This window comes from Copadichromis virginalis, linkage group LG3 (assembly GCF_057382275.1).
Source record: "Copadichromis virginalis isolate Kocher_CV1m ecotype Utaka linkage group LG3, C_Virginalis_male_GT1.1, whole genome shotgun sequence".
NCBI lineage: Eukaryota > Metazoa > Chordata > Actinopteri > Cichliformes > Cichlidae > Copadichromis > Copadichromis virginalis.
In genome coordinates, this window is record NC_140620.1 from 32718061 (window position 1) to 32735126 (window position 17066).

General features: G+C 40.6%; 2 protein-coding genes across 2 annotated transcripts in view; both read left to right on the top strand.

Moving 5' to 3' along the window:
* The first annotated feature begins 5027 nt into the window (after positions 1-5027).
* LOC146714251 (nuclear factor 7, ovary-like) lies at positions 5028-8210 on the top strand. The gene has a single exon (XM_085450714.1). The coding sequence runs from the start codon at positions 5620-5622 to the stop codon at positions 6991-6993; it is 1374 nt and encodes a 457-aa protein (XP_085306840.1). The 5' UTR covers positions 5028-5619; the 3' UTR covers positions 6994-8210.
* A 2050-nt stretch (positions 8211-10260) lies between these two features.
* arhgap36 (Rho GTPase activating protein 36) overlaps positions 10261-17066 on the top strand; it is a 79184-nt gene continuing 72378 nt past the window's right edge. Inside the window, exon 1 of the mRNA XM_085450716.1 lies at positions 10261-10506. Coding sequence (XP_085306842.1) covers positions 10489-10506 — 18 coding nt within the window. The 5' untranslated portion in view covers positions 10261-10488. The remainder of the gene's footprint in view (positions 10507-17066) is intronic.

Sequence of the window (17066 nt, forward strand, 5' to 3'; positions counted from 1 at the left end):
GAGGAAAAATGATTGTGCAAAGCTGAGGTTAGACTCTGCTGAATGTGGGGATTACCACGCTGAAATTCATAATGCAGTCCATCATCTTTCCTTTCACCTCCTCTCTCTCTCTCTTCCTTCTTAGCTGTCCCGTGACTCAGAGAAGCAATCACACTAAAAGCTTTTTCTTCTCTCGACCTCTGTTTTTTTTTTTTGCCTCCCTGCGTGTTGATAAAAGGTACGAGAAAGCAACAAAGGAAGGAGTTAGGCGCTGCAATAGCTCGCTAATTAATTTGGTGTAATTTTTACATTTCATGCCTCTGCAGATATCGAGCAGCCAAACAGGAACCAGTTGCTAGGAAACGTAAATAAAAAGCAGCGCCGAAAATTTGGAAGTTAAGTTGAGAGAGCGGGAGTTCAGGCAAGGATAATTTCCTCATAGGCAAAAGGAAAGATCACACTTTATCCAAATAAGCTACAAAATAAAATTTGATGACATTCATTTGTTAAGTACTTTATGAGTACAGCTGCTACCAGTGAGAGCCAGTGCAAGACCAGAATAAACAAATAACACAATCCCCACCAGCACAAAGTTGACCGCAGCTCATCTGCAGGACTAAGAAATGTAATTTGTATAATAATTATAAGAAAACCCAAACCCATTTCTGTCATTGCTGTTTCTCCCCCTCCTCCGTTTAATGCTTTAATCCCATCTCCTATCAAGTAAAATCCAGCACTGAAAAATGAAGCCAAGCAGAAGTGATAAAAACTGCAGTTCCTCTAACGGCCACTTGAGGCTTGATGTTAGTTCAACACGTTTCGTAACTGCAATGATAGTATTTTATTTGTCTATTATTATATTATTATATTTGCACTATTTATCAAATATATAAATTGCCCTCTAGTTAACAATTACAGCTTAACCAGGCTAGCTAGCTGATATCTTAGCTGATAATGATCAAATGCTAGCTTAAAGCCTTCAAAATCCAACGGGTGATGTTACATCAGCTACATCCATTTTTTATTCGTTGTATGGGAAACCATCGGATATCTGCCACATAAACCAGACAATTAAAAATTTAAAATATATCCTAATAAACTCTCTGGCGTACTGAGATGACTGCCGATAATATGTGGATAGTCATTGTGAGACCTCTTGACTGAAAATGAGTGACTGAGCTCATAAACTCAGTGTGTTTACAGAGCTGAAGACTGAGCCGTTTCCCCATAGATTTCTATAGGACCAATAGTTTTTTTTGTAACAATCGCAGCTATCGCCCTCTGGTGGCCTTCAGATATAATGCAGGATTAAGGCACTTCTGCATCACCTTCATTTTTCTGACATTAATGTCCATGTTTTGTAAAGAGTTTGAGTCACATCATTTAGATACCTAGTCAATAGTCAGTGTGGTTGCTAGCCTTCAAAGTAAACATCTGGAAATGGATCAAAAGTATTGCTTAGCAGAGAGGTCAAGGTCTTAAAGATACAATCAGAGCTCAGCTGTACACACAGAGACATCTTTTTAAGAAAAAATCAACAGCAGTGTGAGTTTACAATCCCAATATTGTCAACAAATTAATAAATAAATGCTTTATAGTTTACAGTGGGTAGAAATAAAAACACTTTGCTGCTACCTCTTTGAGATATATATTAAGCTACTTCAGTAAATCACATTATCACATAAAAATATCAGGACTTTGTTCTATTTTTGAACAGTCTCGGCTTTATGAGCAAGCGATTGAGAGTAACAATAAGAAATAGAGAGATGCTGTGGCTGCAGATTTGGGCCAAAAGACTTTGTTATGTTTGCTTCAGGAGTGACAGATGGGTGAAGTTTACTGTGTTTTAGTACTTGGAGTGGACAAACAGCCCATAAAGTCCATCACTGATAAACTCCATCCGCTTTACTCCCCAAGCAAAGTGAGATAAACAACCCCCTCAAACCCAATTTAAACCCCAGTACTGGGGGCTGTACAGGCAGCTTATAAAGACACAGAGATGATAATTAGAGAGACCTAGAGAAAGAGAGACAGACAGAGATATTGGAATTATTCTATTTTTGTTATTCCTCGTTGAAAAATACATATTTAAAGGAATATTCCATGTATGTATTGAATAACCCCTGTTTTCTTGCCCCATCCAATGGTGTAATCTGTTGCTGCGAGGTGGCGTCTCACACAAACGCTTCCTTCTGCAGCTCTGCAATGCCAATGTGATGAAATTATTATTATATCATTATAAATAAATTATTTTTCTTGCTTAAAAAAAAACTGTGTTGTTTGTATGCTTTCCCTCCTGCTGTAGTAGCTTTCAAGGTTACACTCTCATATCTCTGAGCTGTGTCTGCTGGAGCACCAGCTCTTCTGTTAATTGGTTGTTTCTGTCTACACAGAGAAGCACCGCACGGGAAATAGAGCCTTCTGATCCAAAGTTTAATCATTAGCTACTTATATAGGGTATTTAATTACTATGTGTGTTTATGAAGCAGAAGCTGTTTTAGGGAGAAAATAACGTTCTTACATAACAGGACACTTTTAATTATATTAAAACAGACTGGATTTTGCTTCTTACTGATTTAGAAACCCATAAACTTGATTTGACTTCTATACCTTTAAAAATATCTAAATGTTAATAGGTAATCATTATCATTAAGGCCTTGGTTGTGCCTTTATTTTCCCCATATTCTGCTCATTGTGTATATATTGGCAAATACAATATGGATGGCCAAGGAAAAGGAAGGCATGAAGTACCTCTATATACCTGCACATCATGAAAATACAGTATTAAATGGTAAACTGGTAAAAAAGTATGGAGTTCCTCGGGGTTCTTTGCTAAGGCCGAAACGTTACGAGGCAGGATTCTAAAAATACTACATTTATGGCTTTGCAAATGATTTCCAACTTCATAGTCTGATAACAAAAATCAGTTGGTTTATGATACTGTGAAAGGCCTCAAAATACTAATTAATTAATGCTACTTTTTTAAAAGCTACATTTGACTGCTCCTTTGTCAACCTAGCATGTAGCTCCACATGTTTGTCAGATTGCGCATCCTGATGTGACACCAAAAAGAATTGCTCTCCGGCTGTCATAAAACCAAAGGAAAATAAACCTAAACTCCAACTTCTTATCCCAGATGACATTACCTTGTCCTCTGTGCTAATAGGAAAAACCTCATAGTCATGCTCAACTACATCTCTAGGCTTGCCTTCTATTAAATTTTTATATTGACAAAATTAAAAACATCCTGTCCTGGAGTGATACTAAAAAAGAAATCAATAGATTTGTTACTTCTACATTGATTATTGTCAGGAGGAATGCAGCTAACAGTGCATCATGATTTTATAGAGAAAAAGTATCTAACTATTTAAAGTATTCAATAAATAAAAAAAACTGCCATCTTGTTGCTGCCTAAGTCTTCCTTTAACATTTAGGTTAGCTTAGGTTACAGACACCGAATCCACTGAAGTGTAGGAAAGCATTAAATGAAAGTTTTCATCATCTAGTAAAGCCATTTTGATTTTCAGCCTCTTTGGGTAGATCTGACCAGAAAAGAAGGCCAGAATTTAATTAGTCTTTACAAAACACGTGTAAGAAAGTAGTGACAATAACAAAAGTCTACATGTTAACATCAGACAGAGCTTTCCGTCTTTTGGTTTCATAACAACTGATTAAAATCAAACTGATAAATCCTGTTGGATCCTAGAGAAAAAAGAGCAACAGCAAATTAATTGTGATTAATTGTCTGTTGATGAAAAGGAAAAAACCCTTAACACTCTTTAATATGTTGATCAAAGATTTGTAATCTTTGAAGTTGATTTGGAGGATTTTTGACTGACTCCTTCCTTTGACATGTAAATCCCGATCAGCGCCTCGGATGCTTTTTGGTTCAGCACGAAGGTTTGTAGCCTGGGGTGAGTCTTAACTTGAGTTTCCATCGAGGATGTGAAAGCAGTTGTAGCTGCAGGTTGTTTTCATAATTAGCTCCACTACGAGAGGCAGTGTTCACTCCAAAGGCAATCTTGCCTAATTACTTTCCTCTGCCGCTGATATTGCTATCTTTGTAAGAACCAATTAGAGTCTAAACATTGCATGGGCATTTCCTTTATGGTCCAGGAGCTTTATGACTCGTTTAAAGGATTAAAACTAAGACCAGTAGCTGACATTAGTTGTCTTAAGAAAAGTACAAGTTTCTGTGCAGATTCAAATGGGCCGTCACGGCTGGTTCATACCGATGAAAACTTCACAGCAACCTTCCAATTTAGGCACACACTCCCCATCGTAGCACTGCTGTTTACTTGTTGTAGTCTAGAGCCATCTAGTGGTTAAATCAGATAAGTGCAGTCTACAGTTCTAAGCTGCCCCAGTGTTTCGAGCTCAGATTTAAAGAATAAAGTAGCAAAAATGTAATTCTTTCTTTGTAAATGTAATTAAATTTTATTATTACATTTATTATTAATTGTATTTAAAATAAATCAATGGAGTTGTATATCAGTACATTTATACATAAAAATATACATCGTATATACATAAACATACAATTTACAAACATACATTTGTACATTTTTTGTGTTGAAATGTTACTGAGATTCATTTTATGTAACTGATTTATTGTTTTCTTTAAATGAAATCATTAATGATACGTTTTAGGTTCACGTTCTTTGCATGAAAACTTTTGCATGAAAGTGATCACATCTGGAGACAAGCAGCAACAACCAAGAACATAAATCTCTTTTAGGATGAAGACTGGGTTTAAGGTTGGGCTAATAAATGAATGGAAGTCCTGTGTGTTAAGCTGGCATGGTAAAGTGATTACTCATAACAGTGTACTCGAACCTGATTGCATCCCCCCTCTGCTCTGCCTTGTGTGGCCACTTTCTGCACACACATACACACACACCAGTAAAAGGGGAAAAGAGGGACATCAACATGACAGCTCAAAAAAATAAACAAGTCCACAAAAACACATGAGCCCTTGGTCTGGGGACCCAGGCCCATGACAGTGTGAATGCATTACGCTCTCGCTGCTGGGGAACCTAACAAATAACCAGAACAAAGACTAAAATAGAGCATGTCAAACAGCTGCACCGCTGAGGGACCTGTGCGACTACTGTGACCTGTTTTACAGTTGCTGGCAGGTAAACAACTGATCTCTGGAATGAAACACGTTCTCGTTTATGTGTGATGTAGCGGCTATAAGTTTTAGAAAAGTTTTCATTTTGTGACCTGTCCAACTGAAATGGAGGAAAACCTGTTTTACAGCTTTTTAGCAAATGGCAGGATGACATTTGACATCTGGAATGAAGCATTACAAGTGAAGCAACATTTTTCTCCTTATCTAACTTGCGTGAAGCGAACTAGGAAACCGATTGTTCTTCTTCCTCAGCAAAAAGAGACGCACAGAGGACTAAGTATGGACCGAACTAGCAGCTTCCTCTGATCTGAGTGAGTCCAGCTACAGGAGAGGAAAGTGGAAAACTCCAACACTGCTGCCTCGAACTGCTGACGCTCCACACACTGAATTTGAGTTTGACCAAAAACACGACTCAAAGGAAGTTTCAGTGAAGTTCGCAGAGGAGGGAGGGAGCCGGGACTGACTGTACTTCCTGTCTGCTGTTTTCAGCTTCACTCACAGACTTCATGGCTTCCAGATCAGAGGAGGATCTCTGCTGTTCAGTCTGTCAGGAGGTCTTCAGAGATCCTGTTCTTCTGTCATGCAGCCACAGCTTCTGTAAAGACTGTCTGAAGAGATGGTGGAGAGAGAGACCAATACATGAGTGTCCATTTTGTAAGAAAATATCAGTGTATGATCCTCCTTTAAACCGAGCTTTAAAGAACCTGTGTGAGTCATTCTTACAGGAGAGAGTTCGGAGAGCTTCAGAGGCTCTCTGCAGTCTGCACTCTGAGAAACTCAAACTCTTCTGTCTGGACCATCAGCAGCCAGTGTGTGTCGTCTGCAGAGACTCGGAAAAACACACCAACCACAGATTCAGACCCATTGATGAAGCTGCACGACAACACAAGAAGGAACTTCAGGAAACTTTGGAGCCCTTAAAGAAGAAATTAAAGGTTTGTGAAGAAGTTCAAGTGAAGTTTGATCAAACAGCAGAACACATTAAGGTCCAGGCCCGACACACAGAGAGGCAGATTAAGGAGAAGTTTAAGAAGCTTCACCTGTTTCTAGCAGAGGAAGAGGAGGCCAGGCTGGATGCACTGAGGGAGGAAGAGGAGCAGAAGAGTGGGATGATGAAGGAGAAGATGGAGGCTCTGAGCAGAGACATAGCAGCTCTTTCAGACACAATCAGAGCCACAGAGGAGGAGCTGAGAGCTGAAGACATCTCATTCCTGTGCAGCTACAAGACTGCAGTGGAAAGAGTCCAGCGCTGCCCCCTGCTGGATGATCCACAGCTACCCTCAGGAGACCAGGCCAAACACCTGGGCAACCTGACCTTCAACATCTGGATCAACATGAAGGACGTGGTCTCCTACACTCCTATCATTCTGGACCCAAACACTGCTCATCCAGAACTCATCCTGTGTGAAGATGTGACCAGTGTGAGACGAGAAGGAGAGAGGCAGCAGCTTCCCGATAATCCAGAGAGGTTTGATTACTCCTGCTCTGTCCTTGGCTCGGAGGGCTTTAACTCAGGGACTCACAGCTGGGATGTTGAGGTTGGAGAGAGTACAGGGTGGATACTGGGTGTGTCAGAAGAGTCTGTGGAGAGGAAGGGAGACATAGACTCTGGATTATGGATAATTTGGTTCTATCGAGGTGAATACTCAGCATCGTCTCCATCAGCAGAGACGGTTCTCTCAGTAGAAAAGAAGCCCCAGAGGATCAGAGTGAATCTGGACTGGAGCAGAGGAAAGCTGTCGTTCTCTGATCCTGATACTAGCACACACATACACACCTTCACACACACTTTCAGTCAAAGGATTTTTCCATATTTTGAAACTGTGGCTGGTAAAGTGAAGGTGGGTCCGATGAAGGTGTCAGTGGAGCAGATGAGTTGAGGATGATGAGATTTCTAATGTTGTTTCCTGTCAGTGATTCGAAGCTGTTAAACTGCAGCTGTCCTCCTGCTGCCTCGTTGTTCCAAAGCTCTTTGTTTCACTGTTTCTTTCTGTTTCTGCTGTCCACCTTTTCACATGGGAAATCATTTCACTGCTTCTCACTGAATGACTCCCCAAACTCGATTTGAAATTCTATCAGATCGCTAATCATTACAAGTGATTCAAGTTTCTATTTGATGTGTGTAAATAAATGGAGATAATTTAGTTTGGACTGACATGTGTTGATTGGGTGGAGCAGTTTGTTGTTGTCTTCTTGTCTGTTTATGACAACAATAAATATATTGTTGAAATAATGAATCATGTTTAAAAATCAAACTGCTGTAATAAAACAAACTAGTTGTGTAACGGTCCTGTTTCGGTCGCGATCTTCTGTTAGGTGTGGCTGTGTGCAGGCAGGAATAGGACCCAAGGTGCAGACTCCGGAGACAGACGTGAACTCAAAAAAGGCTTTAATGTAATACTCAAAATATAACAAAACTGAAAAAACTCAAAACAAACTTAAACTAGAGAAATGACAGAACACACAGCTAAGAAAACGGTAGATCACGACACAGACACAGAGAAACACAGGGCTTAAATACACAGAGGGAGCAATCAGGGAATGAGTAACAGGAGGGAAACACAGCTGGGGCAAATCAGAACTGACGAGACAAAAGGAAGCGTAAACTGAACACACTGAGATAAGACAGAGACCTTCAAAGTAAAACAGGAAACACATAACACAGACTCACATGCAGGCACTACAGAGGGAACAGAGACGTGGGACCAGGGCAGACACAAACACTGACTGAACACGGGGATATAGGAACTTAGGATACACAGAGACGCGAACTAGACAAGGGGATACAGGTGATAGGGGAGACAGAGCAACTAAAGAAGACAGAGACATAAACCATAAGACAGAACTCAAAGAAACCAAAGACTAAAAAGTATAAATAATATAATAAACTCAAATACCCTGGGTCAACGACCCAGGCATCCTAACACCCAGTGTTTTGTATTATTATTCATCTTTGAGTTCATCATGGTTCATCACTGTTGTCGCATTGTACCCTCACCGTGCTGTGTTTTCCCTCCGTGTTTCTAGTTTCCCAGTTTTCTAGTTTGAGTTTGGTGTTTGTGTGTCTAGTTTAGCTTTCCTGTATTTCATGTTAAAGTTTTTCTCCAGCAATAAAGCTGCTGCCTTTAGTTTGTCATTCAGTCTCCTAGACCTGCATTTGGGTCCTACATCCTGGCTTCGGTCTTCTGGAGTCTGGAAGCTAGGAGCATGGAGGACCGGGGGAAATAGGAGTTTGCAAGCTGGTGGGCAGTGGAATTGGTTGCAGACAGAGGCACACGGGAGGGGGGGAAGCAAGACTGTGGAGGTCCAGGTGAGTTTGAAGGTGAGAATGGTCCAGAGATCCAGAGGAGGTAGGGTAGGCAGGCAGGTGTGAGTAAAAACGGTGCCAGCATCCTTATGTGCAAAATATTTTAAATAGCAGAGGAGTAAAGTATCTGTGGAATCAACTGGTTAGCAAACAGTCTGGGGAAGGTTAGCTGTGTGTGCTGGTCTTATATGCAGCCAGCTTCATTGGCTCCAGGTGTGGATCCAGGGTGTGGTGTGGTGTGGTGTGGTCATGTGGCTCTAGTCTTTACTTAAGCATGTAGCCTGCCTCTCGTGCCGTGCTTTGGTCTTGCGTGCCACACTCATTAACACTAGAATAAAAAATTAATAAAGTTGGTGTCGGGAGCATGTCGCAAACATGTCTGCCACGAGGGGAGCCATATTGTTGTGAGGCGGCCTACATGGACGAGGTGAAGAACCTGGCATCGTGGTGTCAGGACAACAGCTGAATGTCTGCAAGACCAAGGAGCTGGTGGTGGACTTCAGAAGGAGTAAGCACCAAGTGTACAAGCTTCTTATCATCAATAGAGCTCCAGTGGAGAGGGTGCTGTCAACACATTGCTGTGCTAACATGGCACAAGACACTTTAACATTCCACTCGCACAATGTACATTTTCAGATTTTTAATTTAAAATTTCAATTTTTTAAAATTTAATTTACTTATTGTATTAGTCTTTTTTTGCACAGTCAAAGGAGCAGTTCAGGACACATTTCACTTTGTGTTGTACTCGTATGACTATGCACGTGACATAAAGAATCTAGAATCTTTATGTAATTTTACTTCAATTAGATTTGATTTTAGCACATTTTCCCTTTTTAATTCAAATACAGAGAAATACTCTCTTTACTTTCTAAAGATGTGTTTTTTAAATAGATACATAGATAGATAAACCTTTATTAGTCAAACACGTGGGAAAATTGTTGTCACAGCAGAAAGTAGACAGTGCAAAGTTATAGCAGCAAAATTAAAGAAAAACAGTGGAATAGGAAAAAGAATAACATACTATATACAATATAATAAAATACTACACTGTCAGAAAAAAATACACTTAGTTTTATTGCACATGTGTAGATGTGTGTGTTTGCTCAGCTGCAAACGTTTTCTTGTGGAGTCTGACAGCAGTAGGAAGAAAAGACCTGCGGACTCTCTGTTTTCCAACAGGAATGACCGTACTGCAGACGACCCTGTCCGACACACAGCCCTGAGTTATCACATACTGTGGTCGGTCGTTGAGGTAGATCCATGGAGTATCCTTTCTCACAGTGCTCCCAGCGTTCTTCAGGTGAGAGAGGGAATGATGTAGGAGGTGGGCCTTTGAATATGTCCCACAAACTGTCCTCACCTCCATGGTCAAAAACACTCAGTGCGGTCCTCACAAGGATAGGCTCGCCAGTGCGCACACACACGGAGGGGAAGGCTCTCTCATCAGGGCCAAACTACAGAGCTCCATTCTTCCTGTTTCTGACAGCGGAGAGCACGCCGTGTTATCTATGACACACACACACACACACACACACACACACAGGAAGAACTGACACCAATCTGCAATCAGCACAGAGACGCCCAGAGAGACAGAGCGACTTCTCCCCCTGCTTTACTGACTAAAACATTTACAAAACTGTTAAAAAAAATGACACATGATCTGAAAAAGAAAATTAAATAATGATGCTGGAAAAAAGAAAGATAGAAAATAAAGGTGGTGGATTGGGGGCGGGGAAGTAATTACACTGGAAAAGCGATGAAAGAAAAAAAGAAAAGAGAGGAAGTGGAACCAAAAAAAAAGAGAGAGAAAGAGAGAGGGGGAGGCACTGAAGTCATGTGGGGAGGAGAAAAACAAGGAGGGGGAGGAGTAAACGTCAAGTGCAGGAGGGAAGAGAGAAAGAGAGAGGGGTCAGGAGCAACATTGGGAAAGAGGAAGGGGAGCAGAAGCATCCAGTTTGGAGTATCTGTACCTGGGACAGACGCGCACTGCTGGCTAATGCCGCTGCTGGATGGACGCCGCTCACCTGCACGCTTCCAGCACTTATGAGACCGACCTGTGCGCGCAGACATGCATTTCTACTATGTGGTAGGTAACGCACATGGACCTCTCTAACTGTGTGTGTGTTTGCTGCAGGCACTCACCTTTTAAACTCCTCTTTGCATGGTGCAGCTGTAAAGGAGCAAGATGTGCAGTCAGAGATTAGAGAGCATTGTTGAAGGCCTTTTAGTTTTGTTTTTTTTTTTAATCGATCACATGCCCCCCCCCCCCCGCCCGCTGCTGCTGCTCCTTCTTTATCATCTGTGTTGTTATTGCGCTATCATTAAACTCGGCTGAACTTGTTCTTCCAGCATTCCCAAATATTTCTCCCTTGCAGTAACGCCCAAATCCATCATTCCTGTAAAATTATTCATTTGTGAAATGTTTCTTTCTTGGCCTGAAAATTTTGGAAATGCATGAAGTCTCCACCTCTGTCAGTTTCATAGCTGTGGTTTCAAAAAATTAATAATTATATCAGTTGTTCCTTGGCTCTTCGACTAAAATAAGCCTTCATTATCTGTTCTACAAGCAGAGAAAAACAGTCTCAGTGGCATGACAAGGAAAATATGTCATGTTATGTCACTGCAGACAATAAAGGCAAAATATTTTTTATGACGTTACTTTAATGTTTAAATGTCTACTTTGACCTCCATGCATGTATCAAGTGGTTGATTATCTTTTTCCTGATAGTCCACCTAATTATTTACTATTAGTTATGCAATCCCGCATGCTTAAGTACAAAGTGCTTTATTTCATTCATCCCGGTCGTTACATTTTTCTTTCACACAGTGTAACACAAACATTTTAGTTACTGCAGGCATCCTGCAGCCTGCTACAACTCTGTGTAATGCAGTGCAACTTGGTTCAGATTAGGATAATTAATGGCACAGCAGCGTGTTTTAGTTTAAGGAAACTTAATAGCAGCAAAGCACAATCAGCATCAATATCCTCCGTTGGTCAGCACTATGGACTTTTTAGTATCTTTCAGGTCATTAATATGTCTTTGTGACTCATAACTTTAATATAATGATGATGTAATAGTCTGTGTATGTGTATGCTCCCTGACCAGAAGTAAATAGATACTTGAAAAAGTACGCAAACAGCTTTACAAAGTGAAGTATTTAGTACATAAAGAGCTACATATATTCCCCAGAAGGTCATTTTTCTTCTTCTTCTTCTTCTTCTTCTTCTTATTTTGGATACTTTGCATCCTTTGTCCAATATGTCCACTATCTTACAAGTCACTCCCGACACTCGTCTTCACCCACTCCACCCTGCCTGCTCTCTCCTTCCTCTCTCTTGTGCACTGTCTGTTGCTTTGGGTGGTTGACCCCAGCTATTTAAACTCATCCACCTTCTCTCACTATAGACCATAATGTAATCTGCAAACATCACCATGGAGACTCCGACTCACAGCTTGTATTTTTATCATTTCATTAATATGTGACGACTTGCTGGGGTTACCCTCAGGTCTTTGCAGTCATGCGGATGTTACTGTAACATGCACCAATCCCTTAACCATTGCGCAGACCGTGCTCAGCCATCCTGAATGGCATTGTCACTCCACAGTGTTTGCAGCCTCCCCCAGCAAGGCGGCATACACTTTTACCCCTCAAAAACTGCCAGGGAATAACTCAAGGTCATCCAAAAGAGCACAGGGTATTGACCCAGGCTCTGAACCTGGAGCAGGTGGGGGAGAAACATACGTAGTTAAGTAGCAGTGCTTTGCAGTACAGACTCATGCTGAGCTGAAAGAAGACATGGTGCAGGTGACTCTTTTCATTTCTGTTATCCTGCTCCATTTGCCATAACGTATTTTAACACCAAACCGAGGAGTTGGCATCATATTCAGATTGGGATCACTGGTTGGATCACTGGTTCACAATCAGTAGTTTAAGATGTTTGGGTTTGTTTGTTTTTTATCAGTGTTGCTTCACATCAATGCCTCTTAGCTCGAAGACTGGAAAAACACTCATATCTTGTTTTTCTCCCACAAGAAAAAATGTTGATGGTTTCAGCGTTTGGCGAAATACTCCAGATTACACAGAGTTTTGACTTGCCTTAAATTTAACTGGCAAACCAGAAGCGCAAACCTGCCAAAGTGCCTCTGACTGCAAAAGAGAGTTTGAGCTGCACTGATTTCAGTGGCAATTACGAAACTGCAGATGTGTGAATTGCGAGAGCGTGGGCGAAATGATCGTTGATCATTTCTTTACGACTTGAAAACCGAGGGCCTCTGCCATCTGCTTTGGAGCATCACTTGGCTTCAGCAGGCAAAAACCAGGTCCAGCTAAATCTTAAAAGTTAATAGTCCAAATATATTTCTCCATGCCTGCTTTTCCTGCCTCTCAGACATTACCAGACAGCTGCATCACTTCCCTCTCACACTAGCATATCTGCATCTGTCCATCTGCCATCTCTCGTTTCCCTACTAGCATAGCCTGTCTGCCTGTCGTTACCCCATCTGCCTCTGACTCGCTTCACCGCCGCACCAGTCACGGATACGTGCACGGCTCAATCATATTTTGTGCTTGTCTTCTTGATTTGTGAATCCCACTCTGGCGTGTTATTAGCTCCACAAAGTGGCCAAATCCCTTTAAAGCGTTGGGGATTTGGCCCCACGTGTCAACTGGAGCTTTGACTTCTTCATCAGAAGCAGAAGCTCGTTATCAGGCTGGTGAAGGTTTGCAACTGTTGCTAACTTGGTTAAAAAGCAAAGAGAAAACTTTCATTTATTCTATTTGGAGTTTTCCTTTGAGGTTCTAAACTATTTGTGTTTAACACGTTTTGATTGATTATCTTGGACAAAAAAAGAAAAAAATGGTCTGGAGTATGAAAGATTCTTATTTTTGCTCTTAATGTCTTCATACTTGAATGATAAATCGGGTCTTTTGTGTTTGTTTTTGCAATAAGATGAAAATGTGAACACCTCTCATGAGTCTGTGGCCTGAGATATTTCTCTTGAACGCCTGAGCGTTGCTGTGGCGAGTGACACGCATTCAGAGGTTGAAGCTTATCTGCAGGGAGTTGATAGCTGCTCAGAGCTCACCTTAAATCTGAGTTTAGGGGGGATTTGGCTCACCAGTTTAGGAAGCAGTCTCAGTCCGAGAAGCATTTTATCGAAATATAACGTGGAAAAATGAAGCTTGCGGCCCTTCTTTCAGTTATAGAGGAGAAATACTTGTTAAACTGAAATTGGGTTGAAATTTTCAGTCATTCATGGATTGGAAAGTTGACCCTTGGAGCCTTGGTTGAAGTTTATAGGTATTAAAAACACAGCAAACACCTATTTCAGTTGCGAATGTGCCCCAGATGTGCCTCCATATGTTTTCCTGCCTCCCCCATTTTTGTTTAATGATTTTTGAATTTCAAGAGGAAACACCTCCCTCATTTACCGCAATCAATCAAGTGCACGCGCAGCCACACCTTCATAATCAAGTTGCACAAGAACCTCAGGCTGCAGATGGCTGTTTCTAGCTTTTCTTGCTGACACCAGCATTCAACCACAACCACACGCAACCATCATCGCTTCTTAGTTCCTACTTGTTCAGAAACGATGGCTATCTCGCCGTGCTTCCTGTCTGACTTTATCAAGCAAAATTGACAAGACAATTCTCGGTCTGACTTTTGGCCTGCAAGCTGAACGACTCCAGTAAGCTTTTAAAATTTTAAATATTAAGCGCGTGTGCTTCAGTCAGACTTACTCTGTTGACATTAAGGCTTTTAGTTTTTTCGATTACGATAATAGCCTTAGTCACATCACCCACGGAGATTTAAAGAAAAACAGAGTTGATAAGAAAAAGTGTTAGAGAAGAGAACACAAGAATTAATAAGGAAAAAAATCTTATCTATACATAAACAAAACATTCAGATTCAAAGACAGAGTAAGAATTTAAGGATTTCTGGAGTATTTTAACAGTTTGGGCTCTTTTAGGCCTTTTTGTTGTTTCTTTCTCTCTCTCTTTTCCTCTGTCTTCACTATCCTCACTATATCACCAAAACTTACCTCCTATCCTGCTGTAGTTTTTATGTGTTGTTTGTATTTGCTCAGACCTATGTGTGCACTGCATTGCGCTTCCTGCTGACTAATGGACACCACTTGATATAAGTGTAAACTCATGAAAATGAAATTGAAAGCATAAAGGGGGCAGTGACAAATAGTGACAAACAATAGAAAAGATGGATGTAGCAACCCAGTAATGCAGAGGTCATTAGCCTCTTGGCAGCTGCAATGCTGGTGTTTTGAAGGTAGACATTATGGAAAGCAACCATAACAGCTCATGTAACATCTGCTTATATACTGCAGCTGGCTAAATCCATAAAGATCAGTGAACCTTCAGAGCACCAACATCAGCGCAGGTGAGCTGATCAAAGCCTTTTTTGCACAAATCTACTGAAAACAAATCTACTAGAACTCACAAGTTGAGACAACTTTTTCATGCTGCACCATTAAACTTGCCCCTACTGTTCCCCCACCTACCAAATGTCATTTTAACCAACGCATACCAGGTGTGTTTTTGGCTGTTTTTGACATTTACAGCCAAGAGTTTCATGGTATTACGCTGTACTCTGTAAATTTAATACACAAGCGCGAGTGTTGTTTGGTCTGTTAGTGCTGTTGGTTGTGAAATGAAAATAATTTGATGGGTTTGTAAGGTGCTTATATAAATTTAAAAGTACAAGCGATTTTAGCCTGTTGCTATAGGTAGATGTCAGAAAACATGATGACATCTGAAATTATCACATATAATTGATGTTTCGTGGATATAAATGTTGTTCTAAAATAAAAATGATATAATACTTTTATAAAGTGTTGTAGACGCATAAATGGAAAAAATGGGTCATTTTTAGATAGTTGCTAGGAAACATGGTGTCTTGTATAACAAAATTTTGTGGATATAAACTGGATGTTACAATACTTTCAATAGGTGTTAAAAACGGGATATTTCAGCCGGATTTCTAGGAAACCTGATGATGTAATAATATGTGATGTAGTTAAAAACTTTCAGGAGCCTAAGATGTACCTGTGTACCAAGTTTGTATGTTCAGTTCCTGATTGTGGTGGAGGAGTTGGGGGACAAAGAAACAAACTAGCAGAGAAACAGATTTTTGTGAATTATTGAAGATTATTGTAAGATATAGTCTCATATCTGACATTTTCCCACTGTCTTTATCGACTGCTGAGAGGTTACGAATGGTTTAGCTATCGGTCATCCTTTGATCACCTTTAAAGAAAGATGTTAACATCTGGCTTCCAACAGTTTGGCCTCTCCTCATCTCCTTAGTTTCTTTTCTCTTTTGATAAGGTGCACATTAGCTGTCACCTGGATAACATAAACTGGCAACAACCATATAGGCAAGTCTGAATGCCGGGTGAATTTTGCTTCATCTTTAAGGGATAAATGAGAGTCTCTACTGTGTTTTCCAATCAAAGTTCAGTCCCCAACCAATTTATTCAGGCAATTTAATTCTGACTAATTACTTTGAAAAAAAAATGCAAACTAAAACAAACTTTTCATTCCAGACTTGTCAGGGCTCCTCCTCCAACTTGGGGTAGTGAGTTCTGCTTGCCCCATGCTACTGTGATACCACTAATGATTTAACTGGGCATGAGTATAACTGGAGGGCAAGTGATTTCTGATAACTGTGGAGAAATGTGAGGGTGTGATGTGTACGGCTTTTCAACACCAACCACCAGTTTCTTTGCTGCGTTAGTTTCACCGTGATCTCCATGTCTATCCAATCTGGCCTTCTGAGTTTATCTCAGACAGAAAAATGTATGACAACATCTAAAAGCCAAAGTCAACCTGCCAACTCACAAATTTGACCACCTTAAGCTGTAATATAATGAAATACAGTCTGGCTGTTGAGCTGCAAAAGGCTGATAAAATTTGTGTAATAGCTGAAGTACTATTAAATAACCTCAAATAACTTCAATAAATTTAATCACTGCATGACAGCAGGAGTTTTGATTTCCTCCAGAGGCTTTGGAAAGTCTTGGCTAAAGTTTTAAATCATCTTCATCACTGTATTTCAGAGCTGTCTTTTGGTCTTGCTTTATTAGTTCAGCAGTTTCTCTGTTGTTCCTTTAGACTCAGACAAAATTTTGGAAAGTTCTCATAAGTTATACTCCAGACAATTATAATAGACTGCCAAATGAATTTTGGAGGAGGGAAAACTTTTTGCAAAATGTTGTCTCGTCTGTACTTGTCTGACTTCCCAACAGGACCCATGACATTAAAGGAGAAGTCTCCTCTAAAATGTTCACATTAATGATAAATAATGCTAACTTCCTATCAGATGCAAGGCTCTTTCTGCCTATTAAGACTCAAAAAGTAGGTCATAAATATGTCTTTGATCACTACAAAGGGTCGCTGTAACAATGCCATTTTGTCAGAAGCTACTTGCACGTCTCCTGTATTCACAAGTTGTTCTTTGGCAGACGTCGTCAGCGATGACTGTGCCAAGAATCCCATTTTTCAGCTCAGTCACATTACAGTAAAAAATGACTGCAAGTGTTTATCTTTTGTCCTCGCGGCAGGCTCCCTGAGCCTGGTTCTGCTGGAGGTTTCTTCCTATTAAAGGGGAGTTTTTCCTTCCCACTGTCA

Coding starts and splice junctions, on each gene's coding strand:
- LOC146714251 (XM_085450714.1), top strand. CDS start 5,620: ATGGCTTCCAGATCAGAGGAGGATCTCTGCTGTTCAGTCTGTCAGGAG.